The 27,634-nt window shown below is 40.0% G+C and overlaps 4 protein-coding genes across 27 annotated transcripts in view; 3 read left to right on the top strand and 1 right to left on the bottom strand.

Annotated features, from left to right (window-relative positions):
• The window catches only part of kif1b (kinesin family member 1B), a 60,597-nt gene extending 57,095 nt beyond the window's left edge, over positions 1–3,502 (top strand). For all 15 annotated transcript variants that reach the window (XM_044212099.1, XM_044212101.1, XM_044212103.1 and 12 more), the window contains one exon: positions 58–3,502. In XM_044212099.1, coding sequence (XP_044068034.1) covers positions 58–100 — 43 coding nt within the window. In that variant the 3' untranslated portion in view covers positions 101–3,502. The remainder of the gene's footprint in view (positions 1–57) is intronic.
• A 1,870-nt stretch (positions 3,503–5,372) lies between these two features.
• pgd (phosphogluconate dehydrogenase) lies at positions 5,373–14,460 on the top strand. 3 transcript variants are annotated; one of them, XM_044212122.1, is made up of 14 exons: positions 5,373–5,525; positions 5,935–6,010; positions 6,115–6,294; positions 6,394–6,459; positions 6,548–6,666; positions 6,890–6,959; positions 7,073–7,207; positions 7,327–7,516; positions 8,690–8,820; positions 9,099–9,232; positions 9,891–9,990; positions 10,440–10,562; positions 10,962–11,118; positions 14,202–14,460. In XM_044212122.1, exons 1-13 carry the CDS (start codon positions 5,518–5,520, stop codon positions 11,079–11,081), a joined length of 1,452 nt encoding a protein of 483 aa, XP_044068057.1. In that variant the 5' UTR covers positions 5,373–5,517; the 3' UTR covers positions 11,082–11,118; positions 14,202–14,460. The 3 variants fall into 3 exon arrangements, with proteins under 3 accessions (XP_044068057.1, XP_044068056.1, XP_044068055.1); XM_044212121.1 differs by lacking the exon at positions 14,202–14,460 and adding an exon at positions 11,309–11,499; XM_044212120.1 differs by lacking the exon at positions 14,202–14,460 and having other exon boundaries at positions 10,962–11,499.
• A 977-nt stretch (positions 14,461–15,437) lies between these two features.
• tardbpa (TAR DNA binding protein a) lies at positions 15,438–20,601 on the bottom strand. 6 transcript variants are annotated; one of them, XR_006379625.1, is made up of 7 exons: positions 19,839–20,601; positions 18,712–18,875; positions 18,434–18,574; positions 17,939–18,109; positions 17,727–17,847; positions 16,805–16,951; positions 15,438–16,039 (listed from the first exon to the last, which is right to left on the bottom strand). XR_006379625.1 is itself a non-coding variant. In XM_044212124.1 (6 exons), the coding sequence occupies exons 1-5, from the start codon at positions 20,077–20,079 to the stop codon at positions 17,371–17,373; spliced, it is 1,194 nt and encodes a 397-aa protein (XP_044068059.1). In that variant the 5' UTR covers positions 20,080–20,601; the 3' UTR covers positions 16,117–16,951; positions 17,328–17,370. The 6 variants fall into 6 exon arrangements, 3 of the variants coding, with proteins under 3 accessions (XP_044068058.1, XP_044068059.1, XP_044068061.1); XR_006379626.1 differs by having other exon boundaries at positions 17,763–17,847; XR_006379624.1 differs by having other exon boundaries at positions 16,805–17,847.
• Positions 20,602–20,742: 141 nt separating this feature from the next.
• lg10h1orf127 (linkage group 10 C1orf127 homolog) lies at positions 20,743–26,551 on the top strand. Of its 3 annotated transcripts, none has more exons than XM_044212119.1 (11): positions 20,743–21,861; positions 21,950–22,032; positions 22,114–22,215; positions 22,305–22,429; positions 22,539–22,682; positions 22,793–22,831; positions 22,995–23,132; positions 23,236–23,320; positions 23,703–23,899; positions 24,083–24,200; positions 26,009–26,551. In XM_044212119.1, exons 1-11 carry the CDS (start codon positions 21,797–21,799, stop codon positions 26,050–26,052), a joined length of 1,140 nt encoding a protein of 379 aa, XP_044068054.1. In that variant the 5' UTR covers positions 20,743–21,796; the 3' UTR covers positions 26,053–26,551. The 3 variants fall into 3 exon arrangements, with proteins under 3 accessions (XP_044068054.1, XP_044068052.1, XP_044068053.1); XM_044212117.1 differs by having other exon boundaries at positions 25,136–26,551; XM_044212118.1 differs by lacking the exon at positions 22,793–22,831 and having other exon boundaries at positions 25,136–26,551.
• The last annotated feature ends 1,083 nt before the right edge of the window (positions 26,552–27,634 follow it).

Raw genomic sequence — 27,634 nt, 5'->3', positions numbered from 1 at the left:
ACAGTCTTCAGAAACTACATTCTCGTCTCATCACAACTTGAAATCCTGTTCCCACAGATCTAAGCTGGCGAGGAGGCGCAGTGGCCTAATGAAGAACTGAGTGAGTCGACCGGCACACAGGAAACCATGGCTTCCATTCTTTCTGGGAAGCCTTTGAACATACCAAGTGTTAACACTTATTAATCATTGTGATTCTTGACAGTTTTCTCTTGTAAGTAGACTTGTGGCTTAAGTCTCCTTTCATGCGACTAAAAGTTTCAGTTCCAGAGAAATTTGCCTCCCCCTCTCCCTCCAACAACCCTCTGCCAACTTAGTTGTCCTCCTCTCTATTTCTCTTCCCCTCCTCCTCCTCCTCCTCCTCCTCCTCAGCTTTTTGTGTTTTTGTTTTTATGACAATGTTTGGGTCTAATTTTGTTCCGCTTTGTTGTCATTCCCTAACTTCCTAACTAGTAGCATGTTGTAATAGTCTACTTGTGTGTGCACGATTCTTCAGAAACTGTTCTTTCTGGCCACCAATTTTCAGTTTGCCAATCATCTGTAAAATATTGTCTATCAGTGTTATTTGTCTCCCGAGAATAGTTTTATTTTATTTTTTGGTTGTTTCTTCTTTTTTTCCTTTTTTTTACTTAATATGCCCGCATGATGACTGCAGCAGCCCTCAAGGGAAGAACAGGTTTGCTTACTCAAAAAAGATAACCTTGAAACCATGAAGGGAAAATATACAAATATCTCCAAGTGACGTATCCGTTTACATTCTGCTACAGAAAGCAAGGCTACTTCAAGATCTGTTGCTGCTAATGAATTCATAGGTTTATCTTCTCATCGTGAGATTTGCATCAGGCCGCTGCCTCTAGCTCCCCTCTACCGTCTCCTAAATGGCCTTTAGAAACAAAGTTTGTCCCAACTCAGCGAGACGCGAAGGCAGCACTGGATTTCCACTGTCATCCATGTGATATTTAGATCCCACTCCTCAGTCCGTGTACATACACCAACTCCCAGCCCGATAGTGCCGTCAGTCAGTCAGTCAGTCAGTGATTACTTACGATCATGCATTTGTGTCAACATCAAAAATACACGCTAACTGAAGAAACATGCAAAAATATATGAAGATTTCAGCAATGAAAACATGACAATGGATTGTTCCTGCAGAAGTAGATATTTGTCCCTGTCCTTTTGCTATTTCATCTCAAGAAAAAAAAACAGGATTTCAGGGAGAGGAGGAGGAGGAAGATGGACAGTATGATTTGTACATACAGTCTGTTCTGGGATCAGTCTGGTAGTTAACTTTCATTTCAAACATTCCTCTCAGCTCCTCTAGCTCTTAGCAGTTTTTTCTTACACTAACATGTTGAGCCTCAGACCTCAAGAGAGTCTCAACATTTGCAAATATTTTGTTTAACCCATCACGTGTGATACTGAAGACAAAACAAAACATGGTGAAATGGAGAAAGAGAATGAAGTTGCAATGCTCTAGCCTTGGCGCCAGTAGTAAATTGATGAAGCTGCTAGCACATAGCCTGCAGGACAGATGATGTCTACCCCATGACTCCCCTCGCTGTCATGACAGTGTCGGGTAAAATCTCTGTGAAGTACTTCCTGTTCAGCAGCACCACAGGTTACCATGTGTTCATTTTCTGTTTGTGTTTTTGAATCGAAACCTCTTAACTCATCTAACTCTCACTGAGTTGACATTGTTTATTTTTTAAAATCATTAACATTGTTTTTGTTTTGTTTTTTCTATCATGCTTTTAATCATTCCATAGGGAAGTTTTATATGAAATGTAACAGGGGGCATTTATTTCTTAATTTCTAACCAACTATATTGGTGTTTAACCTTATTTTGCACATGAACACATATCTATAGCAAGACGAGGGCAGATTACACATGTTGAGAGCAAGATTATTTCTGAGTATCAGGAACACTGATAAGAGCACATATCAAGGCTACACTGGATAGCTGTTTCTCGAAAGGTTTACTAGAAAGAAAGAAGTGATATTAAAGGGACGACATATACTCAAAGGTTTGATTTCTGATATTGTTTATGAAAATATTTGCTCTGTACATCATACCACAGCTGCTACATTTGGCTCCTGGTAAATTATGACATTTTTGGTGCCTCTGTCTACATATGTTACACCTATGATAAATACAGATGGGCATTAAAAACTCTGGCCAACCAACCAGTAGTATGCCTACTGTATCATATGAAAGGGACATTAGGGTTAAATGTGTTGAAACAGAGGTCGCCATCGCCTGTTACAAGTGGAATTATTGGTGATATTTCTTCATTGTTTGCTGATGTAAAGACAGAAAACATTTGCCTCAGAAGTCTGAATGAATGAAAATTGCAGAGTGTCTCTGCCCTCAGGTCAGCCAACCTGCTGGTCAGAAAAACGAAAACCTGTTGAATTGTTTCTGAGAGAATGTTTTGTCTGTCGAGGAACCCAGACATGTTAAAAATTATAATGAAAAACCATCTATGCACTGATCAAGGTTCAAAGTGCAATGTACCTCACATTAACCTCAGCGTACTCAACGCGTGCGAGGTACATATCGATACGAATACCTGTCCGAGCAAACATTTTCAATTCAGTGACTAATTTGCAGAGGTATATTATTTTGGATTGTGTATTTATTGTTTGCAATGTATATATTAGTTTGCAGCTCTTTGCACATATCAATAAATGGTTCAACTAACTGATCAAATAAAGTCTGTGCGGTTTAGTTGTTCTACTCAGAATGAACCAAATGATGGTGTGGCAGCCTCTTTCAGTCTGAACTGGGAGAGTGTTGAATGTACTATGAAGATGTGTGTTTTTCCATCATTTAAAAAAAAAGGCCAAAAAGAGAACTAAAATGTAACCCACTGCATCTTTTCAGGGGAGGTGAGTTACATTAGTGTTTTCTCTTTATGAGAAAGTAGTTAGAGTGGAAGTCTGCTTTTGATTTGAAGAATATTTACTCACTACTCATGCTTGCCAGCCACTTGAATTCTGACAAAACAAGGGTGGTTTTGAACTAATTTTATTTTTTCTAATATCAGGGAATATAATACAAAGTAGCTAGTGTCATCAAAAATGACAGTATACTGTTGTTGTGCTGGTGTCTTTCTTCACCTCAACACTTTTTTTTCCGTTGATGCCTTTCAAACAGAACTAGCCATGATATTTTCCATCTTCCCCTCTGACAATTAATATCAGTTAACTGCGTTCCCTTTAGATTTGCTCACCAACAGAAAAAGACAAACCATGACATTAACACTGTACATTATTTGTCAGACTGGTTTCATTTTCATACTTATTTTGTAAATATCTGTGTTGTATGGAGCTTGAATTAAAATGTAAATATGTTTACTGTATTTGTAATAATTATAATCCATTCGCTGTATAGCATAGATGTGTCATGCAGATATCCTAATTCTGTGTATGGTAATCTTGCACTATTGAACTGTTTAGTGAATGAGGCAACAATAAAAGTGCAAACTGTGCATTAGCAAAACAAGTGCTGCCTGTTTGTCTTCTCCTTTGTGCACAGTTTGACTGCCATCTTCACATGTTTTTACATGTTACAACTCCCTGATATTTGTGTGTTACAGAAGCACATCTCTGCTAGGAAAAGAAAAAATAGCTTAGATTTTAGGAATGAGAAAAATAAAAATACTGGTAAGTCTTAACTTAATTAGTAAGTAAATATTATGAGTTGGTAAGTCATAATTTTGACTTATTTTCTGACCTGTTAAAATGACCTGTTGAGATATAGATAGATAGATAGATAGATAGATAGATAGATAGATAGATAGATAGATCCTCACCATGCCTGGAGGGTTCCATCGCAAATCCAGCACCCTGAGACTGTACGCTAGCCGTAAGGAAGGCTGCCGTGGACTAGTGAGTGTGAGAGCCACTATCCACAAGTACAGCAAAGATAAGGCCCCAACAGATGACGTGTTCAGTGAATGTCTCAGGCAATGAGGAACAGAGGAAGAGGTGCTGGAGGAGGGACCATCATGGGAGAACAAACCCCTACATGGGATGTACCACCGGAACATAACTGAAGTGGCTGATATCAAGAAATCCTAACAATGGCTAGAGCGGGTCGGACTGAAGGACAGCACAGAGGCTCTCATCATGGCTGCACAGGAGCAGGCCCTGAGCACCAGAGCAATAGAGGCCCAGATCTACCACACCAGACAAGACCCAAGGTGTAGGCTGTGCAAAGAGGCCCCTGAGACAATCCAGCACATAACTGCAGGGTGTAAGATGCTGGCAGGAAAAGCATACATGGAGCGCCATAACCAAGTAGCTGGCATAGTGTACAGGAACATCTGCACTGAGTATGGACTAGAAACCCCGAGGTCAAAGTGGGAAACACCTCCAAAGGTGGTAGAGAATGACCGAGCCAAGATCCTGTGGGACTTCCAGATTCAGACTGACAATGGCAAACCAACAAGACATCGTGGTGGTGGACAAACAGCAGAGGAAAGCCGTTGTGGTTGACGTGGCAATACCAAGTGATGGCAACATCAGGAAAAAGGAACATGAGAAACTAGAGAAATACCAAGGGCTAAGAGAAGAGCTGGAGAAGGCCTAGAAGGTGAAGGCAACAGTGGTGCCCGTGGTCATCGGAGCACTCGGGGCAGTGACCGCCAAACTGGAGGAGTGGCTACAGCAGATCCCTGGAAGAACACCAGACATCTCGGTCCAGAAGAGTGCAGTACTATGAACAGCAAAGATACTGCGCAGAACCCTCAAGCTCCCAGGCCTCTAGTAGAGGACCCGAGCTCGAAGGATGAGACCACCCGCGGAGGGTGAAGGACGAAGTTTTTATACACACACACACACATAGTGATGTGCAAAAGTGTTTTCCCCCTTCCCTTTTTTGCATGTTTGTCACACTTAATGTTTCAGATCATCAAACTAATTTAAATATTAAATTAAAGTCTTCAGTGTTCAGATCCTTAATTTAACTGAAAGTACCAATACAACACTGTAACAAGTAAAGGCCATTCATTCATTATATCAGTCACAAGGCTCTTGTGACTGATATATCTTTATATATGACATTATTAGATTAATAATGATGTCTCACTGTGTAAGTAGCATTTTACGGAGGGAGGTTGTGAAATTATTAATGGGAGAGGAAAGAAGTAAAAACAGAGTTGTGCTGCACAAATGTTTTTATCTTTAGCTATGCATTGTATTTTTTTATCTTACCATATGTTTTTAATGTAAAAATATAATGACTGACGGCCGGCCAATAGGAAAACGGATACCTCTGCTCACGATACTGGACCAATGAGAATTCGGAAACACCATCGTTTTAGCTTGCTGGACGTAATCTGATTGGCTGATACTCTACTTGAGCGTACGTAGGTTTCTCCTCGCCTTCGTCACGTTGAGAAGGGGAACAAGGAAGTGAAAAACGAGCGAGGAAATCTGAAGTGAAGTCGAGTGGTGTGTGAGCCCGATTGTCATTTGGACTCTGTTACTTCACGGATACTTTATCCACTGAGCACCATGGCTAAGTAAGTTCCCAAATGCATATTTAGACTCGGTAGAGTTGAAAGGTTGCGGCTGATACGTGTGGTTACATCATCGTAGACTTTGTATTGATTTTTTCTAATTTGTTGAGAGTAATAGTTAGGTTAGTAAATGTAGCTGTTAGCATATTAGCTAACCCGCTTTAATGTTTAGTAGAAATATATGTAACATTTAGCGTGGAAATGGCATAACCGCCATCGTGGTTGCTGTGGACCCTGGGAAATGAATGGTAGCTTTGAAATCACAAGTTGTGTCATGTCTGTGTGACTTTATGACATTATGATGATGGACAGTTTTTTTGCCACCGTTAGTTCTTGTTATTGCTGTACAGCCTGTGACCAGATGCCCATCATAGCCTTTCAGTAAATGCGATTATTACTCTTCTCCTCACAGAGCAGACATTGCACTGATTGGTTTGGCTGTCATGGGCCAAAACCTCATCATGAACATGAATGACCATGGCTTCGTGGTAAGATGAAGACTTTTGTGTTTATTTCCACAACTCCTGGCAGTAAAAATTGTTGCACTGTCCCCCTTTTATTTCACTCAGTAATCACCAAACATCTCCGACAGGTCTGTGCTTACAACCGAACCGTGTCCAAGGTGCATGACTTCCTGCAGAATGAGGCCAAGGGCTCCAAGGTGATTGGAGCAGAGACTCTGGAGGACATGGTGTCCAAACTGAAGAAGCCCAGGAGGATCATCCTGCTGGTCAAGGCTGGACAGGCTGTGGATGACTTCATTGACAAACTGGTTGGTAGTTTGTGCTGAATGGTGTTAAAATCAGTTGTGGAAAATGGAGTCCTACCTAGTTAAATCAAGTGGCTTTGTGCTGCATTTGTTCTTATTCAGGTTCCTCTTCTTGAGGCCGGGGATATCATCATTGACGGTGGCAACTCTGAATACAGAGACACAACAGTAAGTCGTAGAGAATCACTGTTTAGCAGTAAATCTTTATTTCTGATTGAGGATATTCTCATAGTACTTATGCGTTTCTGTCGTACAGCGGCGGTGCAAGAGTCTGAAAGAGAAGGGCTTGCTGTTTGTCGGCAGTGGAGTCAGTGGTGGAGAGGAAGGGGCACGTTATGGACCCTCTCTCATGCCGGGAGGACATAAAGAGGCCTGGTGATCCATCACAAACTCTGTGTTGAACTTCATAACTCCTCACTCTTTTAGCTGCATGCTCGATGTTGGATGTGGGGCACAGACATGCTAAAACAAATAGTTACTACCAACAAAGACATATGTGGCACTTTGGACATGTTAAAACAGTGAATATCTCTGTTTTCTGAAGATTCAATCATCCATTTCAGTGCATAAATTAATCAATTGTTGCTTTATTATTAAGGCCACACATAAAAGACATCTTCCAGAGCATCGCTGCCAAGGTTGGAACAGGAGAACCTTGTTGTGACTGGGTGAGTGATATTTAATTTGTGTTGTGTACATAATGTTTACTACAGGGATTGGTTGTTGCAGATGTTATCATGTCAAGTCATCTCGCAATAATCTGATTGGCTTGCTTCTGCAGGTTGGAGATGAGGGTGCAGGTCATTTTGTGAAAATGGTCCATAATGGCATTGAGTATGGCGACATGCAGCTGATTTGTGAGGCCTATCACCTGATGAAGGATATTCTGGGTATGGACCACGATGAGATGGCACAGGTGAGCTGTATGATGTAATGTTCATTAGTAATTTTTGGTGTCATGCCAGTTCTGTATAATAAAATGGAAAAAACAATGTGGCTGACTGTGTTTCATCACACTATGATTGAAACACTCAGGCTTTCGACAACTGGAACAAGACAGAGTTGGACTCCTTCCTGATTGAGATCACGGCTAACATCTTTAAATTCAGGGACTCTGACGGTACACATCTGCTGCCCAAGATCCGCGACAGCGCTGGACAGAAAGGCACAGGGAAGTGGACAGCCATTTCAGCTCTGGAGTACGGCACACCTGTCACTTTGATCGGTAAGAGAAAGAAAAGTGGTTGTAGACAAGGAAGTATCTGGTTTCCTTCTCTCCTCTTCCAATGCTGGCTGCTTTCAAGAAAAGCTGTTTGTCATGATGACATGGCAAGAGGCATTACATCACACCTGTTAAGATTTCAGCATGGCTTAAACAAATTAAAGGGCAGCAGGCCTAATGATCAGAGTTGTTGGGCTAATGTTTAGCTTTGCCAGTTAGCTGACACACAGCATGGCCAGTGAGCTTCTTCTAGGGAACGTGATCAATATGTGGCCGTCACTAAGAAGATTGAAGGCTTTTCTAATGGCCCGCTCATCTCAAGTGACATAAGGGGGATTTGTGATATGCGCCTTCTTAGAGCGCATAGTTTAAGTTAAAGGGACACACATGATAAACTTTCAGTACATGTTCAATCATGTTGATATTTTGTAGCAGAAACTCCAAATCACCAAATCCCTGCTTCCATTGTTCAGATTAGAGTTTTTAAAAATTATGTGTTTGCTGAATCCCTGTCAGTGGTGTAGATCCTCTTGTGATAGAGTGACAGAGGCAGTACAAAAGGCTTCATTGTGTCAGAGCTGAGCCAGTGTGTGTGGAGCAGGCTGACAGGCCGGTACATTTGCATGGGTGGAGTTCTGCCCCCATTAGGGATAACATTCCTCACCAGGATAGTTCACTCACTGAACACATTTTCTCTCAAACCCTGTCTGCCTGTCTCTCTGCCTGTGGGTTGCACCACCTAGCTGTGCAGCTTTTAGCAAGTCATGCTTACTCAACAGTTTTTACTTATCTTGATACAGTGGCAAATCATTTTTAATTTGCCAACTGGCAATCCCTGATTTTTTTTTTTTTTCTCATGTAGTAGAGGCAAGCCCTGCTTTTACAACACTCTTGTCGCTACGGCTGAGTCATGCAGATCCTTGGTCATTGTCTTTTATGTTAGCATGGTGTTTCTGTGGCATAGCATTGGCTTGCATAACCTGTGTAATCATTCAGTATGAGAGGTTTCATGAAATCTAAATGGCTGTTTACAGACTTCCCTTTTTGCGTTTGAGAGAACAGAGCTCTCTGTTTTTGTGTGACGCTCCAATAATGTGACGTGTGCAGACAGCTAACCTAGTTGTCCCTCTCTATTCCTCTTTTGTCTCCTTCCCTCTCCCTCCCTCTGTGTTTCAGGGGAGGCTGTCTTTGCCAGATGCCTGTCCTCTCTAAAGGATGAGAGAGTGGAGGCCAGCCGCAGCCTTTCAGGGCCACAGGGGGTCAAATTCAGCGGTGACAAGGCTGCCTTCCTGGAGGACATCAGAAAGGTACAACCCAGTATAGTACACACTCAGTTGCCAGTTTACTCATACACCTAGCTAAAACGAATGCAGTCTAATACAATCAGTCTTGCAATAAATCCTACCCTCATAAAGGTTATAATGTTCAGTTTTTGTTGAAATTGATGCTCCCAGTTTACAGTAACATTTTCAAGCACGCTGCCAACCAACAAGTTTTGCTGCTTCTAATCATTTAGGAATTACTAATATTCATTTCAAATTATGTTACTATATCAGAATAAATTGATTCATTTTTCTCTCTCCAGGCCCTCTATGCCTCCAAGATCATTTCCTATGCGCAGGGCTTCATGCTGCTGCGGCAGGCAGCCAAAGAGTTCGACTGGTCCCTGAACTATGGCGGGATCGCACTGATGTGGAGAGGAGGCTGCATCATTCGAAGGTACATTTAACCTCAAGTGTCCTCATATCACAAGTTTGCCTCACTGCCACCTTGTGCAACCTTATGTCAACAGGCATCTTTCACACTGATGGTGAAAACTGTGGTTAGGCAGTGTAAGAGACAACTTCTTAGCAAGAAGAATAAAATGGAGAAGTGATTTTGTATTTCACTTTGTAAAATTTTAGAGTTTTTAGGATTTTTAATTGTAGGACAGTTCTAGAGGGATAAGTCTTCCGTAAGTCTTAATGTAGTGCCATAAAGGAAGTTATTAACTCTGTTTTGTCACTGCCCTATGTGTAATGCTGGAGGGAGAAATCTAGATGAAAGAAAATATGACCCTTCCAGTAAATTCAGACAGAAAGAAAAATGAGGAAACTATGGTTGTGACACTGGCTTGCTTTGTGTAATCTGGCAAGACATTGCATAAACCTAAATCAAATATAACACTCAGTATGACTTGCAGTGTGTAGCCACCATTCAACCAGTGAATTGTGGGAAAGCCGTGCTTGTTTGAATTGAAACTTGGTTATGTTTTTTTTTCTTTTTTTTTTAATGAATTTTACAGTTATCTAATGAAATGTCCCTTCAATATGAGAAGAATCTTTCCTGTTCTTTGTTACCAGTGTTGGCTAACACTACCCTTTCCTCTCCCCACCAGTGTCTTCCTAGGTAAAATCAAAGAGGCGTTTGACAGGGATGCCGAGCTGCAGAACTTGCTGCTGGACACTTTCTTCACTAATGCTGTGCAGGACTGTCAGGTATGAGGAAGTGTCCAAAGACCAATCTGCAATACCCACATTGACAAAGACACACAAAACAAGTTTTTTTTCCTCTTTTACAAAGAAAGGCGTGAACAGTACCACTTGTTGACTTAATCGTCAGTTACACGAGATGCTGTTTTTGTCAGTTTTCAAACTGAAGTTTGGTGATTTCTTTGTACATTGTATTGTTAAAGACACAGTGGATTTATTCATTGTTTATACATTGTCCAAACTCTCTTCTGAGACTGTTCAAGAGTTTGTCATTGACCTGATTGGACTGAATATAATTTGGAGCCGGCTCAAATCGGGTCTTGGTTACCAGGGACTGAGTGGCCTCGTGAAGTCCTCTTGTTCTTGGCTTAACATGAACACACCCATATTAACACCAAATTACATCAGCTCTATGAACAAAAATATTTGTTAACCTGTATAATCTCTTTGTTTAGGAGTCATGGCGCAGAACAGTCAGCGTTGGAGTCCAGCATGGCATCCCTATGCCCTGTTTCACCACAGCTCTGTCTTTCTATGATGGTTACAGACATGAAAAGCTGCCAGCCAACCTCCTCCAGGTAAGACAACAGTTGATGCTACAGAGCAGAGCCCACTGTGCATATGGCCAAGTGTGGAAGCACATCAGATTAAAAAGATCACGTGTAGCTGTTGTGTGTTTGTGTTGGGATCCAGGATTTAAGATCCCGATTGTATACGGTGTGTTTATAACTACTTTACTCATCTGTCTTTGGACTCTGTTTTTGAATCTTTTGAAACTTGATCAGCATATAAATATAGAGCTGAAACAATTTGCCAATTTTAATAATTTATCACACAAAAATGTCACTACCAATTTTAAATGTGAGGATTTGCTGACTTAACAGTAGTTAAATTAATCATTAGTTGCATTCCTATTTGGAAGTGAAATCTGAGTGTGCGGGTGTCAGAGGTTGTTTATGTTGTGTTTTGTGTTTTAGGCCCAGAGGGACTACTTTGGAGCCCATACATATGAACTGCTGTCAAACCCCGGTCATTTCATCCACACCAACTGGACGGGCCACGGTGGAAATGTTTCCTCTTCATCCTACAATGCTTAAGGACCATCTTCACATCACTCAAAAACAAGAGAGAGAAGTGAGAGAGGAAGACATGTTACACATTACAACCTTATAACCATGCCTGAAAATTTACGAGCCACCCACCTCAACAATCACCTTAATCCAACTTTTTACTTCTCTCAAAGACTTGTTGTAGTTTTATTTATCAAGAAGTTGAATCATAGATTATGTGTTCTAAACTCTACACTTTCTGTGTTTTGGTGTAGCGACTTTTATCACAGTCACAAGAGGGGGAGCAACAAGTGTTGACTCCATCTGGATGCTGTTATTATGCTGGCTATCAGGCTAATGTTCACCAGTCATGTTGGGTCCAGCGTTCACGGTGTTAACACTGGATTAAGGTGAACCGTTGCACTGTACTGCATTAGGCTAAATAAAGATTTCAATCCCTTTATAATTAGCTTGTGTGGTCCTTACTCTCTTGGTGCTGTAAACAGGATTGAGATGTGTTTTGTGTGTAGCACTAAATTAGGTAACAAGTGACATACGTTGCCTGATATGTAAACAGGATATTCAGTTTAAAAAGGCCTGTCTGGTGGAAGATGGACACTTTGAGCCACTGGCTTATTCAGTGTGTATCAATATGTCTGAAGTGGATATATACAGTGAATATTAATATATCATTATACAAGCTAGAAAGTACACAACTCCACTAAGGCTGTGCAATCCTATAAATTAGGTTATTTCAGTGACTGAAAATATTTCCATATGTTGTAATCTGTATCTAGACCCATATGTGCATCAAAATTAAATAGGTGACAGACAATCATGGGATACTTGAAATTTGTATTCAGGTTTGATATATCTGGACTGTAAACATGACCTTGGTGGTAATGGGTTACAATTAATGGGCCCTGCAGTGAAATGTATACCGGACCATTTCATGTATTGTCCAGCAGGTGGCGCTAAGACCCTGACACATGTTTATACACATTGACAGTAAGTCATTAGAATGAAACTGAAAACTAGTGTTAATACAATGATAAAGAGGGTGGACACAATAACATGAATACATATACATTAATGCAGAGACAAGACAATTGATTGTAATACTGCATTTGTGAATTTGCCAGAGACATTCTGATTCAACTCTTTAGTAAGTTTTGAGGCTGTAGTATAGGATTACATGATATTGTAAGATAAAAAAAAAGCACTACAGCCTCAAAATTACCATAGGCGTTGAAGAGTTGACTGACAGCCTCAACAAAAACTGAACATTATAAATAAAGAAAGGTTACTAAAGATTCAACTGTACAGGTGTTGCTTTGTCCTCTCTCTATATCCTAGTCTAGTCCTGTCCCAATATACAGTACACAGCAGCTCCAGTAAATGGAAATAGTTTAAATGAACTGTTTGCTATTTACAGCGCCCAATTACTGAGGGAGTCTAGATCAGTGGTTGAAAGGGTCACGAGATGACTCATGGAACAGGAAAAAAAGAAAACTATTGTTGTGCTACTCAAATTTAGATTTTCTCATATAGACATACCCCTTTTCCTTTTCTTCAAGTCTGTGTTTGTCTAGTTATCTTAATTAGAATAATTAACCCCCCATTTACAACCTCAGAGGTTTATAGGAGAAAATTAGTATGGTTAAAATGCTAACAACTCACTGACACATTCAACCTGCAATGAGGGGCCATACGTAGATACTGCTAGGAAGCCCTGGTGGCCTAAAGGTGAAGGTGCTGACCATGAACCTCAACGTCCCCAGGTCACATAAGGCTGGGGACCTTTGTTGCGTGCCATTCCACATCTCTCTGTCCCCTTATTTCCTGTCATCTCTCTACACTTGGCTGTCTAATAGAGCCATAATATGCCCAAAAAATACAAATACAAATTCATGTTAAAGGGTCACCAGCCAAAAAAAGTGGTCTAGATTATGCCTGCCTGATCAAAACAAATGTAACACAAACTATGTTGAGAGAAGACAAAACAAACTAATACTTTTGGGGGAAAAAAGGTAAATAAGTGTCTGTGAATAGGTTGTTTTAAGAAACAAAATAAAAATTGAATAAAAACTTTCATCTAATCCTTTTATCACGTTCCCAGTTGTGCTCTCTAAAGCCTTGTCGGGATTCTCAGCTGTGCTGTCAGCTACTGAAATAAACGTGCTAACAGCGCTCGCTGCTTCCACCCCCACAGCAGTGAGGGATGTTGTATCTGACAGTAGTGTGTCACAGCTGCTATTACACCTGCTGTTACAGTAAACAAAGCCTCACCTCAGTGCAGCTGTGCTGTGATAGCTTTAGAGATTGCCAGGTCGACGTTTACGTCAAGCTTCTATCTTCTATTCAACCGTCCTGGGACCCTTCAAAGACTTGTGCGTTTGACTCATGTTAGAGCTTTGATCCTGAAGGGGAACACAACAGAACAAACAATATAAACACTGTCATTCATATGCTTAACTACATACACTTACCATACAAATACCATAAACGGGTCGCTCCATTATCAGTGAGGCTCAACCCTGCTGGCCCTCGGGGTGGCCCTCTACCAAATTATTGCTCCTCTGTTATTTGGATTCATCCCACTGGTTAATGAAAAATAAACATCTGTGTTCCTGTCTCTTTCTCTAATGCTTAATTAATCCGAAGGACAGAAAATTCTCTACAATTAGAGGCCTTGTATTCTTAATGAGGCCTCATGCCAAACGGAGGTTGCATTAGATCACAAGAGGCTATTAGAGCTCGGTGAAGGCAGCGCAGGTGGAGGAAGAGGCCGTTGAGTCATCTGCAGACTAAGCAGGCAGCAAGACGACACCAGACAGTATGATGATGCATAATGAAGCAGGAGGAGGAAGACTGGACAACAGATGCAAATGGATTTCATTAAGATCAAATGTGCTCTACCTCCTGGATTTCTGATACGCACATCATCATTCAACCAAATGACTGGAGTGAATATCAAGAAGCAAAGTTTTAATGTAGTTGCTTAAAATGTTGTGCCTTTGCATGTCACACAAACACACACACATTTAGGGGAAGTGACCTTTAAAATATTCTAGTATTCTTTCCACCTCTGCTCTGCCTGTACATACCAACTGCATCCTTACTTGCAAATTTAAAACAAAGGTTGAACCTGAGTTTGTTTTTCTCCAGGAGGAGCAGAGGAAGTTGCAGCAGATGCTTTCAGAAATGATTGAGCTACAGTTTGGGTTCGCGGATCCAGGGAAGTACCTCAGTGAGAAGCTGGCAGAAAGGACCCTCAGAAACCACATCGGCTCTCGGGACAGACCACCCAGCAAGAACTTCTTCTGGAAGAACTTCTCAACCTGCTAGCAGTGGGAGAAAGCACATCAATTCACACTGTGTTCCAATGTTAACAGCACCGAGCTTCAATTAAACTAGTTATACAAGGGATGTTTGTGGCCCATGACTGTCTGTATGGAAACTGTTATCTTTGATGCAGGAAATTAATGACCCTCCCATCCTTGAATGATATTTCAGTACCATTACAGAGATTGATTATTATTATAAGACCTGTACAATCTTTTCTGTTACCATCATTATTCTTTGATCTTCAAATTAGTAAAACTGATTAAGACTTACACCGCTCAGATTTAAAATTCAGGTTATAAGTAGGTTTTATAAGTTTTTTTTTGTGCTTTTTTTTCAGATTTTTAAATTCTGCCTGTTAAGCATTTAATTTGGTGTAACAGAAAATAATGCAACAGTCTTATATGATCTGAACTTGTTTTCAAAGTTCAAATAATTTCATACCAATAGCAGGATTTTCCATTACTGACACTCTATTAAGATTAAAAAACAAAAAACAAAACCTTCTTCTTCCAAAAACCTTGTCCACTAGCAGGTCAAGGAAGTGATTTTGCACCCATTTTCTAAATTACTATCATGTTTTTCTGCTATCTGCTGTTGATGACATCCAGCAAGAATGCATTTTAGGTTTACCTTCTAGTCTTTGACTGGGCATCTCTACAGGAAGACTTTTTTTAAAACTTGAAATTGGTTACAGGGACTACTAAGTGTAAACAAATCTCCATGAGCACACACACAAAAAAATTATTAGGAATACATTTCAATAATTAAAAAGGTGACGTGGGAGTCTTGTCCCACAAGCTATAACAAAATGGCACATCACCACCATCAACAGGCAGAACAATAAAATTACACCTACCAACCAGCCAGCAGCAATACTACAATGTGCAGGACACTTTTTTTTTTTTTTTAAACATTTGACACCAAGGACCAAATCTGAGCTTCCAAATAAAATCTGAAAAGGGCATGGAAAACTGTAAAAGTAAGAGCTTGAGGTGGAGCCCATTAAGAAAAATACTTATATAAATCTACACTTGATCTACATTGAGAGACGACAGGTGATTAAAAACTCGAAACTTTTATTTTACACCGCAATACTAAAATATTTCAATACAGAAAGTGTGAATTCCTGCTGGCATGTTCAATCAGTTGTTAAAGTCCCTTTGAAAATCACTCAGCTCATACAATCCAACCACTTTACAATCAAGGTAAACAAAATAACAAGAACACATCCTGCCTTATTTAGCACATTGAAAAGAAACCTACGCGTTAATACTTCTATAAGTTATCAGTGACCGTTATGAGGACAAAGAATATAGCATTTACGGACAGAAATGCATGTTTCAGGTTTAAGGCAGGCTTTGTGTTTAACAAGTTTAGAAAAAGAATAAGTATGATCACTGCCAAACTGCAGGTGTGACTTTGGTCCTATTTGTGACATTTGTAGGTATAAACAAATACCTCAGCCCAATTGAGTATGGTCCGCTCTAAATTTCATTATGGGATGGTCCAAGGTCTCTTGCTAGTGAGGTGAAGAAGATCCTTTTCAGGATTAAGGCAGTCTTGCAGCAATTCCATTGTTGGTTTGTGCCGGCCCAACCAACAATATCTTCAGCTTCTCCATAACTGACTCCAACCTGGGTTGTCCATGTCCGAGGTCCCTATACATGTGAATTAAAGTGTTGGCAGTTCAATTAATGTAAAGTCAAAAATAAGTCACTGTCAAGAGTGTATCATACCTAGTCAAATTCAATTTTATTTCAGACTTCCCTTTGATTCACAAAACATAGAAAATGCATTCGAAACCACTTCAAACACAAACTTTCAATGGGAACTTGACAAACATTCACCACATCAACCTCTGAGCTCACTTGCAAACTTCAACACACTTTCAGTGTTTTTCCCCCACACAGACTGCACCCAGCACAAAGTCACATTTTCACACAGAGCGGGTGGTAACAAGGAGAAAATAAAGCACACAACCAGACAGAGCATTCACATCAAATCATACAGCAAGAGCTACAAAGCTACGAAAGGATACAAATACTCATAGCACTTGACATTTCACTGTGTTTTTAAAGAATTAAGGGTGATAGAAAACGATGAGAGAAAGCAGAGACCCTAGGGATCTCGAGACGCAATAAATGTCCTTGTGATGGCCATTAGGAACACACTCGTACTTGCTTCTTCCTCTCACACTCGCACAAAGCCACAGGTTCTTCTCAACTCTCGCAGGCATTTGTCTCTTTAAAAAAAAAAATTTGCACAAGCAGTCCTTCTCACACTTGCTTTCTTTCATTTTTCTCTTCCGTTCGCTCACTCGCACTCGGTCCAACACCAATCCCACTCATTGATCTCGAAAAGCGACAACAGCAGACAAGATTTCTATATCCATAAAAAGGGGAGAGGAAAAAAACAACACCCACCGTCTAACACAGTATATGCAGAGTGAAGCTGTGTTCTTTGATGACAAAGCATTTACACATGGGAAGAGGGGAATTGATACTGAGATCTGTCGAACATTGCTGCCAATGAGGCGCTTCCTCCCGGGAAATTGGGAAAGAGTTGGTGAACTGCAGAAGAGATTTTAATGAAGGCGTTTCCAAAAGACGTCAAACAAAAACAAACAAAAAGATGCAATCAACTGCATACAGATATATAATTATATCAAGCCCATTTTACAAGGGTCTGCGGGGGCTCTCGAGATACTCGTGCATGTTTATAAATACTTATCTTGCATGCATCATCTCTGTGTAACATTTTCTTAAAAACAAAAAAAGTGTGGCAGTTTCCACTAACAAACTCAACTTTTCACCCATTCAATGCATGACTATATAATCAGTCACACGCAAGTATACATCTTCTCTTTAACATAATAAAAGGCAGTGTATTTTTAAATAATAGGAACATAAGATATAAGCAGTTCCCAGCTGTATTATGTATACTTACCAGATTAGCCTAATAGCAACAGAAAAGGTCAACTCGAAGCTATCTACATTCCCCAACTAGAAGACTTTGACTCCATAGAGTTGCCAAAGCCAGAAGTGCTGAAGCCACTGCTGGAGGCGGTGTTAGTGCCTGCAGGCCAACCGAGGCTAGCTGAGCTGGGGCTGCTGTAACTGGTGCTGGCAGAGCTATAGGTCAGGTCTCGGGTCGTAGTGGCTGTGCCTGCCGTTGTGGTCAGACCCTGCTGGTTAGCCAGCATGCCCATCATTCCCCAACTGCTCTGCAGCGCTGCCTGGGCAGCTGCCACCATTGCTGGGTTAAGACCGAGAGCCCCAAAGTTAACCCCACCGCTACTGCTGCCTAGCCCACCGCGATTACTGCCATAGCCCTGACTGAACCCACCAGCCCCAAACCGCCCTCGATCCATCATTTGCCTACTATTATTGTGTTTGGGCTCAGCATTGGAGATGTGCACACTGATGCCCTTGATGATCAAGTCCTCTCCACACAGGGCTTGGGCGACCTGAAGAAAGAAGTGAGGAGAAGATTATCACTACAGTCATTATTATGCTATCAACTAACAATCAAACTCTGCCATTTATGGCGAATCTCACCTGGTCATCGGCAAATGTGACAAATGCAAACGCCCGGAAAGGTTTGGGGATGAAGACATCAGTGACTTCGCCATACTGCATGAAGTACTGCCTGAGTTCATCAGTTGTCATGTCCTCTGTACAGCGGCCAACAAAGATTTTACGGCTCCGCATGGGCTCATCAGGACACGCCTGAGAGGACAAAGAGGCTCAGCAATAAATTAAGCAATCAACATGTTGTGTTTTTAAGTAATGCTTCTGACTAATTCAGAATTAGTTTTCCAACATTTAATAAACATTTGCGTAAAAGTATTTTGCATCCCTCCTTAAAAATGAAGATTATGACTTTGTCAACAAGAAAATTAACTCCATTAATGTGTAAGGCACAAAAACATCTAACAGAATCCAGATAAGCACCATTCATTTATCAACTAATCCTTGACCCAAAGACAATCTGAATTTATTTATATCATGAGGTTCTTGACTATACTCTGTAAAAAAAGGTGCCTAAAGTACCTTTGAGTTGGGAAGTTTGCAGTCACACCATCGTCCATCAATCATGTGTCTCTGAGCAATCACTTTGGTTTGTGTCTCATAGTCTGTGAACCGGACAAACCCAAACCCTTTTGAGTTGCCAGTCTTTGCATCTCTCTTGACCTGGAATGAACACAGAGAAAATGCAAGCTTTATTACCAATTTTAACTAAACCAGAAACATAACAAGATATCTTTACACTCCAAGCCTAACAAAGAAATGTTGACAAAAACATTCAGAGCCAGACAAGACATCACTACCTGCACCATGATGACCTCCCCAAAGGTAGTGAAATAATCTTTCAGGTCTTGTTCTGTTGTTTTCCACGGCAGCCCGAGGACGATGAGATCTGATGTCTTCTGAAAGCCCCTTTTTACTTTCACAGCTGAGGCAGCATCTATTTCCTCCATCTTCCTTTTGTTATCTGTGAAGTATAAATTGATATCAGGTTACATCAAGAAAAGAGCTGCAAATACAAATCTTGAAATGAGGTGAAGGGTCAAACATTGACCCTCTGAGCTCTTTATTGTCTGGTGGTGACAGTAACACAGCGACCAAGGCATGGCAAAAAGTATGTGGCCACATCAACATTAGATCTATATCTGGATGTTTAACATCTCACTCCAAACCCATGCACATTAATATGCTGCTTAACAGCCTCCACTCTTCTGTGAAGGTTTTCCACAAGATTTTGGAACCTGTATTCAGGGATTTGGTCCCATTCAGACACAAGATCATTAGTAAAGTTAGGTGCTGATGTTGGGCCTTGATCAGTCCAGTTCATCCCAAAGGTGTTCGAGGGGTTGAGGTCAGGGCTTTGTGCAGGCCAGTTGAGATCTTCCACACCAAGCTAAAAAAAATGTCTATAGGGATCTGGCTTTGTGCAGAGGAGCATTGTCATATCAAAACAGGAAAGGGCCTTACCTGTTGCCACAAAGATGGAAGAATGCTGTTGTCAAAAAAAAATAATTGCATGATGGAGCATTAACATCTAGCTGATTCAACTTCATGGTCATTTGTTGGTCATTGTATTGCACTATATTGAGCGGTGTTCCCAATATTTTGACCACGCTATTTATAACAATGAGGTTAGACTTAATATTAGAAACACTTCTCAGTGTTAGGCAAAGCAATTCATCAGAAACATAATGGCAAAATGACAAGTTGAATCAGCACCTCTTTACAACAGTTTCTACAAAAACGTAACATAACCTACATATAGTTAGGATTTATTGCAGGGCTGATGTATAAGACTATATTAGCTGTAACTATGTGTACATAATAAACTGGCAACTGAGTGTGAACAAGGTTGACCACATACTTTTGGTCATATAATATACAGCGAAAAGGGGAAAGCTTAAGTCATCTACACCAACACCTGCCTCACCTTTAGGGTAATTGACGACATAGACCAAGTTTCCCCAGTCGTTCTCAGGTGCATGCAGGACACCCTCCACAAGCCGGACTCCCCTCATGCACTGGGACTCTGGGTTCCTGTACCGCAGCCCGCACGCCCCTGGAAACTGCGCTGCTACCGATGACAGCAAAATAGTACCATCGTCCTCTGAGGGGATCTCCATGGGCTCTTCGTTTTCATCCTCAGCCACACGAATGTACAACTCTGACATGATCTCTAAATGGCTGAGCGCGGGTCCAAGTGAAATCTGCTGAAGGAGCTCAAGTTACTACTAAATAACGGAATGATGCGCACGAGTTCGTAGTGTCGACCCTCGCTGAAGTTTACTTGTTAACTGGATGACGCAACTGAAATGCAAGTGCAGTCAAACGCAGACAGAAAAACTGTGTGAAACGCTAACACTCACTCCACAACTCTCTTAACATTTATTAGCCAAGGACCATGAATTCCGTGTATGTCCGCTGACAGCACGCGTAAACAAGTTAGCCAGCTAGCTAACAAGCTAGTAAACTCAAGGCAGCTTGAAAAATGAATGACCATCCAGTTTCTCGCTGTGCTTACTGTCAACAAATACAAGAGTCCTCCTTTGTCTACGAGCGTGTGGCCGAATATTGTACGTAAATAAAAACATCAACAAGTTATCTTACTCGGTGAATCTAAGTACGAAATCGTCAGACCACAGTAAATATTTTCAGCATTACACGGCTAACCTTTCTAACCTCAAGCTAGCTAACAAAATGGCTGCGCTGTAGCGATGACATCATCGACTTGGGAGGGCATACTCTAAATTTTTGTAGGGATGCAAGAAGTTAAAATTAAAAACATTTAGTTAATATTTTGACTTCAGATCACCCATTATCGGATAACTTTTTATAAACTTGACTTAAATGTTATGTGGTTAACTTGTTTAATTTTTTCGTGTACCATAACTTGCAATGAGCAAACTTTAAAGCTCGCGATTTACCCTTTGAAATCAAATCATAACGGTTCACCTTAAAAGCCTAAACAAAAGGTGCGCACTGAGAAATTGTATTGCAGAATATAATGTGTGTAGTTTTTTCCGTAGTATCTGAGTTTAATCTATCTTTTTGACTTTAGTTTACATTTTCAGATATTTCAATAAGATTATTATTATGATGAAATATGATTCTGATATGTCAAATAGGCCTAAAATGATCTTTGTCAACATGTATCATAGGGTGAGAACACAACTGACCCACCAGTGTTAAAGCCATTACAAACTTAGTCTGTGCAGCCAAATATTGTTCAAACACACAACAATGTTTATTTTTGCATATTAACAGTGACTTGATAAACATTAATTTTCCTGTTTTTACCCAATTAAACTGTATCATCCCTTAGTGGTAGTTTTGTTATCCTTGAAACAATACTTATAAACCCAACTTTATTTTAAATTGTGGTGGCATCCCAAAGTTCCAAAAATGCCAAACATGTCAGTATGTGCTTTGCAGACGTGTATAAAATGGTATAAGAAATCTAGAATATTTGTATTTGCTTGAATGGTGCAGCCATAAAAAACACTGGTGGCCTTTTGGTTTCAGCATTTCACTCATTGTAAACATAGATTTTCAATGAAAAGCTGGAACAAGATGATAGAATATGTGTGATACTGTGACATAAGGTTATTTTAAAGCAATTTAAGATGAAATAAAAGGGGGAAACTGTTGTTAAGGGGTTAATTCATAATAGATCATCGTCACAAATTCTTTAATGACAAAAACCTTGACAAATTAGAGGTCTACAACTGCTTTAAAACTGCTTTTTTCACACATGCTGGAGACAGTGATCATTCTTTGTGACTTTTTTGTCACTTGTCTTTACCATGTCAAAGCAAACACACCTGTTTCTCCCCCCTCCCCAGTGATATAAGCCCACTTACCTACAAATAGGTTAGGGTCAGACTGCCCATGGAATTTTTCATCAGAAGAAGTGGCATGGATCAGAAAAGATTTGGCAACCTACTTAGAACTATGTGAGTAGCATAAGATTGTAAAAAAAAAATTACTTAAACTATTCACCATGTTCAAAATGTAAGCTCAATTCTACCTTCTTTTCTACAGTGTTTTACAATGTTTTATCATGAGGAATGTGTTTTCCATTCAGAAAAGAGAATGGATTGATATCCCTGCAGCAAAATTAACAGGTAAACCTTTATTCTGTGATGACATGCACTTGTTACTGGTGCTGTCACACGGTATGTGAGAAAATGTACTTGTATTTTTAGAAGGAGATGTGGCATGTTTTTCTGAATACATGGAGATATGGATCCACAGTGCGAGGATTGAAGGGCTGGGAGTCTGGCTGTCTGGGGCCTTACGGATCCAAGGTAATTATTTCTGACACAAAAGAAAAACACAATATTGAGATTAAATATGAAAATATGTGTCTCCTGAATCACATTTTGCTTTCCACAAGTCAACCTTGCATCTCTGGATCACCTAAATCACCAGCTGTCTGCCTGTGGATTCTCACTGCACAAAGACCCTGGCAAGAACTTTATTTTTAGAGCCAGTTACTCTGGATGTTTTGTCCAGCAACAGGTATGTCACTCTTAACGAAATATCTAATCCATAAACAGAAACTCTGACATTTGACCTTTGCTGCTGGGCTTGATGGTGACTCTGCTCTGCTTGTATGATTATTGTTCAGCATGGCTACCATGTCTTGACACTGAATTTGGTGAAGAGGATAAATCGATTTGGAGGCAGACCTCATAGTTTCATGATGAAGTGTCCTGTGGTTCCTGTGCTGCCCAGCAGAGAGCAAATCCAGTGTGGCCCAGAGTATATTCAGGTAACTGCTGACTTGAGTTCATCGTATGTAGGTTAACTTTTCACTGTTTTCATTTGGTATTGCTATGTATTTTGCTTTGTTACTCTGATAAGATTTATATGGGCCTTTAGGTGACCAGACAAGTTCCCTATGACAATTGGGATAATAAGGTAGGTAATTGAAATCAATGCTATGATGAAATCATCCCTTGAAAATATGATTGCATTATAAATGAGAACAAATATCTTTGTGAATGTGTTTGAATAAGAAGACAGGCAGAGGGGATCTATCTGACTGTGCTTTTGTGTTTGCATATTTTAATATTTATTACAGCTGCACTGGTCACTGTCTCTGAGCGATCACCTCATTGTAGCTCTGGAGGATGCCAGCCTGCTCCAGATGAACATTGACATGAGTGGACCAGACATTACAGTTCAAGGCAGGAGGAGGGAGGTCTTGAGCCCTATCAAAGTAAGAAACCTCAAACAGCATACTACCATCTAGTGACCACTGGCAATATTACAACTAAAATTCCCTTTATTACTGTATTTTGGACTGTCTTTGGTTAACACAGGTAATGGAAAATGACGGAGAATTCTTGGCCTTGAAGCTGGTCAGTGATCAGTATGCCTACAGTATGGAAGCTACGTGCCCAAAAGGTGGGTCGCAAGCAGAGAATCAGTACTGGAAGTTCTTTTCCTTTGCCACACCACAAGCTTTAACATTTTTAGCCCAGTAAATGGTGTACTCAGATCATTCAGTAAAAGTACCACTACAGTGATGTAAACCATTACCACAATTACAAGTAAAAATCCTACTTAAGTCAGTGTACATAAGTGTTAACAAGAAAATGTACTTAAGTTTGGAGTAAAAAGTACAATATTTTCTTTCTAAATGTAGTCAAGTAGAAGTATAAAGTGACATGGAATGGAAATACTTAAGTACAAGTACCTCAAAAGTGTCTAGTACTTGAGTAAATGTACTTGGTTACTTTCCACCACTAATCCCAGTAACACATTTTATCTCTGGTGTAAATTTCAGTGACCATGTCCACAGCAGAGGAGACCGTGCTGCACATTTTCAAACGACACATGGGTTTGACCAAACGAGGCAGCTATGACAACGAAGCACTGACAGTCAGTAATGTGTCAGTGAACCAGACAGACAATTTCACTGTGCACGAGACGAGTGAATTTGTGACACTGATCATTCCTACAGCTCAAATACTCCAGACCAAGGTTAGTGCTGAAACGACACTTAGCACTCTTATGTTTCCAAACCAGAGTTAATCATCATGGTGGTACATTTTGTGTAATGCAGTTAAGCCAGTTTCTGACATTTCTTAAAATGTAAGTGCTGTGCATCTTTTCCCTTAAGGATTCTTTACAGTGTAAAACATCTAAACCAGGTTTGTTTTATAGACCTGCGCAGACGGCAAACAACTCCTGCAGCCATTCTATTGGGTGGATGTTGTGCTCACCTTCAAAGAGACAAATCACAAAATGCACTGGACCATGGAGAACACACTGCCATGCACAGGTGAATGTGCTGCTGATGAACACAGTAAAACTAAAGTGGTGATTAATTATTGGATGATATTTTGACCACTAGCTATTGAAAGGATTTTACTGTAGTCACACCAGGCACTTACTTTTGTTTGTTGCTCAGTCAATCATCATTTAACTTTATATACAATTTAAAGTGAGATAGAAGTTAAAACAAAAGTGATTGACAGAAAAAAACTAAATAAGATTAAAAAACATAACAGCAAATAAAAGCACAACAGTAGAGAGGAATGAAACTTTAAATAAAATTATGATATAGGTCTAGTTGTGTACATATATAGAATATATGTAATTCATATGTAGTAAACCTTTCAAAATACTACAATCTAAAATAGAGGAGGTGACAAAATAAATAAAAACAACTAAAGATAAGAGAATAAAATGATAACAAATAAAAGGCAAAAACCCATGCCAAAAAAGATTGTGTCTTAAAGATGTTTTTGCATGTTAACAGTGACATGACCAACTTGTATCTGCATCAACTTTCCTTTGCTTTTATGATATTTAATGGTATTATCCTGTGGCGGTACTTTCTAAATCAACTTCATAACAATACTTATAAAACATATTTTCATTTGATGTAACCTGCAATCACATTACTGACTAATGCCATTGTTGAGATTCTACTTGCAATTATAATTTTTACAGGCACAATAACATAGAAATCTTTTTTGGGTAACTAGCAAGTTGGTTGAATAATACCCAGTTAGGTGTTAGTTACAAGATGAGGTAGAATCTGTCAGTTGTGTGTCACACAAAAAGATTGTGAAATTGTGTAAAAAATCTAGAACCATTAATGTTACTCCTTCCACAGGAAACCCACATTATGTTACAAATATGGGATCATAAATACATTTGGATGTTAATTAATTTCACCCCTACTAAAATGACTCAATCATACCTCCACAGCCAGGCCTGCTGCATCACACATCACAACCTCTCCTGGTCCAAACACCACAGCCCTGTCCACGCTCAACTTTAAACATAAGAATTTAACTACAGAACAGCCACCGTTGGACCGCTCCACCATCCCCGTACGGAAACAAAACGAAGAAATGACTGCAGAGTTTTCCACAACTAGCTCACCTCACACACAGATGGAGACCCGCAGTTTTAAGCTCCACATTGATGAGATGTCAGAGAGTCAAAGTGGAAATTTATCTTCCAGGTTTGATGGGGACACCGTTACTTCCATTAATGCAACTGAAACAAGCTTTTTTGATTTTCTAAATGCAACCGTAAATACTTTAGCAGAGCTGGATTTCCTTGAAACATCAGCCACAGCTGAACCACCAGAAACGTTGTTCCACCTGAACAAGAATACCGACAATTCAACTCAACCAGTGGGAATAAAGACCAGCAAAAGCAAAGGAGAATGAAGTGGATTTGGGAGGACAGGAAATCTGACAAAATCTGTGAAAAAAAACATGCAGTGTACCTTTTTCTGGAAGTAAACAACCTTTTTCAATATCCCACAATACAACCTACATGTGTCTGTTCAGGTGTCAGTTTAGCAAACTTTAACATAATTCTGTGACTGTTCAAAAAAACATTTAATTAACGTTATATTAGTGAAGGATTCATGTTGTCGAGTTCTGTAACACCATGTTTCCCATCACTAAAAGCTTTATATGGATTATTAAATGTAATTTTCTTAGTTCTGTGTTTTGTAAGTCACACTAGACTTCAAATACAGTTTCAAAACACTTGCTCTAAGGCCTTTTGATTTACTTCTTTTGTTTTAATTCTCATTGGTGTCACGTGTTACATGTCTGTTTGCAGTCTTGAAAGGTGATGCTGTGGTCAGTCAGTGCTGTGAAGGTTGATTATACAAGCAGAAATACAGCCAGACCTCTGCCAGCCGCTGCCTGAGGGTGGACATTATCCAGACGCAGACAAGGCAGGCGTTAAATAAACACGTCTCTATCGGAGCAGCACAACAGGCTGATGTAGAGAAGACCCTGCAGCCGATGCCACCTTCCAGAGGTGCCTTGTGTTATAGAAACTCGTAATAAAGACTTAATTTTCAGTGACACAGACTGTCTTGTCATTGATGAATCTCAAACTCTCCGAAGTTTTATGTTTCTTAGGGTGAAATTGGTGCTTTACAAAAGTGTTTTTTTCCCTCTGTTAAAAAACAAATCAGTGTATTTTCTGATTCTATACATTCAGCTACTGTTGTATTGCTTCGTGTATCTTGGCTGCAGTATACTGAACCAACAGGAGAGGGCACTATTGAATGTGTTTTCAGAGAAATCTCTCTGTGGGCCGACAGCCTGCCTGCAGATGCTCATTTTGAAATAAACCAGTTTTACATATTTTTGCAGTGGACCCTTCAAAATGTATAATAGTTAATTAGTTTCTTTTAAATATGACTACCTTAAATGTTTTTCCATACAAAATCACAGGTATGAATCAGATCCTTTTGACTAAAATGACTGAAGATGTTTCACTTTTGCCTCCATCCTTCTTGTTTCACCTTTGTTATTGTGACCTCCTGGTATGCACCAAAGCGTGTGTAAATGATAACAGAGCAGTGTTACGCAGTTACATGCATCATATACAATGGGCTGTGGGGCAGAAAATCTAAACTTCCTTGTGCCTTTGGTCACCATCTGCTCAGTGAACTTATGAGCAGGAAATGGAATAAGTGGTGCAAAAAGCACGCCAACATCCCCGGTTCTTTCATGTGGCCTCTCTCGGTCATTACCCTATCTGTACCGACTGTTAACTGTCTTTACAAAGTTAAAAATCCCTTTCATGTTTCACTGTTTCTTTTTTGTTTTAATTTCAGTCAGAGCATATGGTTTGCACATCTGGGAGATGCTAAGCATGGTGGCACCCAACCCCCACAAACACTGCTTCTGTGAAGTGATCCATATATGGTCTTCATTGTTATTGCTCATAATCACTCATTATTATTATAAACAAGTCCTGTTTTGATTGGCCGCTTTGAGTTTGCTGTATAAAGATGCTTAATAATGTGAACTTTCAGAATTTCAAACAAACACAAGACCTTTGGAGATAGTGAAAACTTTTGCTAGTTTCATTTAGAGCTCTGAAACAACATGGAGGTATTTTTCTTCACTCTGCCCTGCAACTAAACTTGCCACCTGTGACTACTCCTAGTCTCCTGACATGACCAGTTGTGCATGGCTGTCATCATTTTTTTAAACAAGGAACACTCTGTGGAGACATTTACGGTAAATTATTGCGTAGATTACGTGTTTCTCCTGATTAGATCTCTCTGAACCTATCTGCAGAAACCACCGTGAAGCTGCAAAAATGAAATATTTCTAGTTAATGTTCAGTGTTGTCAGACCTCCAAAAGTGGTCCAACAACAAAACTGGGTGTCTGTGCAGCTTGTGCCATGTGACCACAAACAAGCAATCAGCGATCAGATCAGA

Source organism: Siniperca chuatsi, linkage group LG10 (genome assembly GCF_020085105.1).
Source record: "Siniperca chuatsi isolate FFG_IHB_CAS linkage group LG10, ASM2008510v1, whole genome shotgun sequence".
NCBI lineage: Eukaryota > Metazoa > Chordata > Actinopteri > Centrarchiformes > Sinipercidae > Siniperca > Siniperca chuatsi.
This window is presented reverse-complemented; position numbering and strand designations above follow the sequence as displayed.